The 1009-nt window shown below is 50.5% G+C and overlaps 1 protein-coding gene across 1 annotated transcript; it reads right to left on the reverse strand.

The window, feature by feature from the left end:
- Positions 1–3: 3 nt before the first annotated feature.
- LOC104524473 (forkhead box protein L1) lies at positions 4–434 on the reverse strand (the record flags this gene model as incomplete). Its single annotated transcript, XM_010167366.2, has 1 exon — positions 4–434. A coding segment is annotated over exon 1 (431 nt), but the record flags the coding sequence as incomplete, so codon positions are not given.
- Positions 435–1009: the final 575 nt, after the last annotated feature.

Raw genomic sequence — 1009 nt, forward strand, 5'->3', positions numbered from 1 at the left:
TTCCCCTCCGGTGGCCCTGGGGCTTTGGGCTTCCTCTTCCTCCGACGGTAGTTGCCGTTCTCGAACATGTCCAAGCACCGGGGGTCCAGGGTCCAGTAGCTGCCCTTACCGGGCCGTCCCTTCTCCCGTGGGACCTTGACGAAGCAGTCGTTGAGGGAAAGGTTGTGACGGATGCTGTTCTGCCAACCCTGCTTGTTGTCGTGATAAAAAGGGAAACGGTCCATGATGAACTGGTAGATACCGCTGAGGGTCACCTTCTGCTCCGGAGCTTCTTTGATGGCCATGGCGATGAGGGCGATGTAGCTGTAAGGGGGTTTTTGAGGAGGGTCCTGCCTGGAGATGGCACCGCTGGAGGTGAAGCCCAGGGTGGCCGGGAGGTAGAGCATGGAGGGGCTGCTCATGGGGGAGAGGTGGCTGCTGTAGAGGTGGCTCATCGCCGGTGGGCTCTTAATTCCGATTCTTCCCCCTTGAAGCTGAGAGAAAGGACGGGACAAAGCAGGAACCTGGGACGAGTCCACCGGGGAGCGATTTGTAGGAGCTCAGATCCCAACCCTGCCTGAAGGAGTTCGCTCTGCCTCTGTCCCTGCTTCATAGCTCTTAAAAAAAAAAAAAAAAAAAGAGGGGGAAAAAAAAAAAAAAGTTAAATAATTGTTGTAAGTTTGCTATTATATGTTGACTTAGCACTGGAAAATAAATTGTCTCTGATAAACAGTCGTTTGTGTTCTCAGCCCACCCACATTAATTAAAATTTCATTGCTACAAAACTCCAAGCTCTCTCCACGTGTCTTGCTGGTACCAGCCAATGGTCTCCGGGTTATTCCTTCATTTGTTTATAGAATTAGTCTGTTGATAAGTCTGCCCACCCAAGTCGAATCAAGCTGTGTTTATTTGGAAAAATTTCCGGGCACCCAATATATAAACGCACTGATCTGATGTTTGAAATATCACGTCCACCCTTTGACGCTGTAAGCACACAGAGCAGAGCAGGATATACACTGCTGGAGCTCGG

The sequence above is a fragment of the Antrostomus carolinensis genome, unplaced genomic scaffold (assembly GCF_000700745.2).
Source record: "Antrostomus carolinensis isolate BGI_N321 unplaced genomic scaffold, ASM70074v2 scaffold36504, whole genome shotgun sequence".
Taxonomy (NCBI): Eukaryota; Metazoa; Chordata; class Aves; order Caprimulgiformes; family Caprimulgidae; genus Antrostomus; species Antrostomus carolinensis.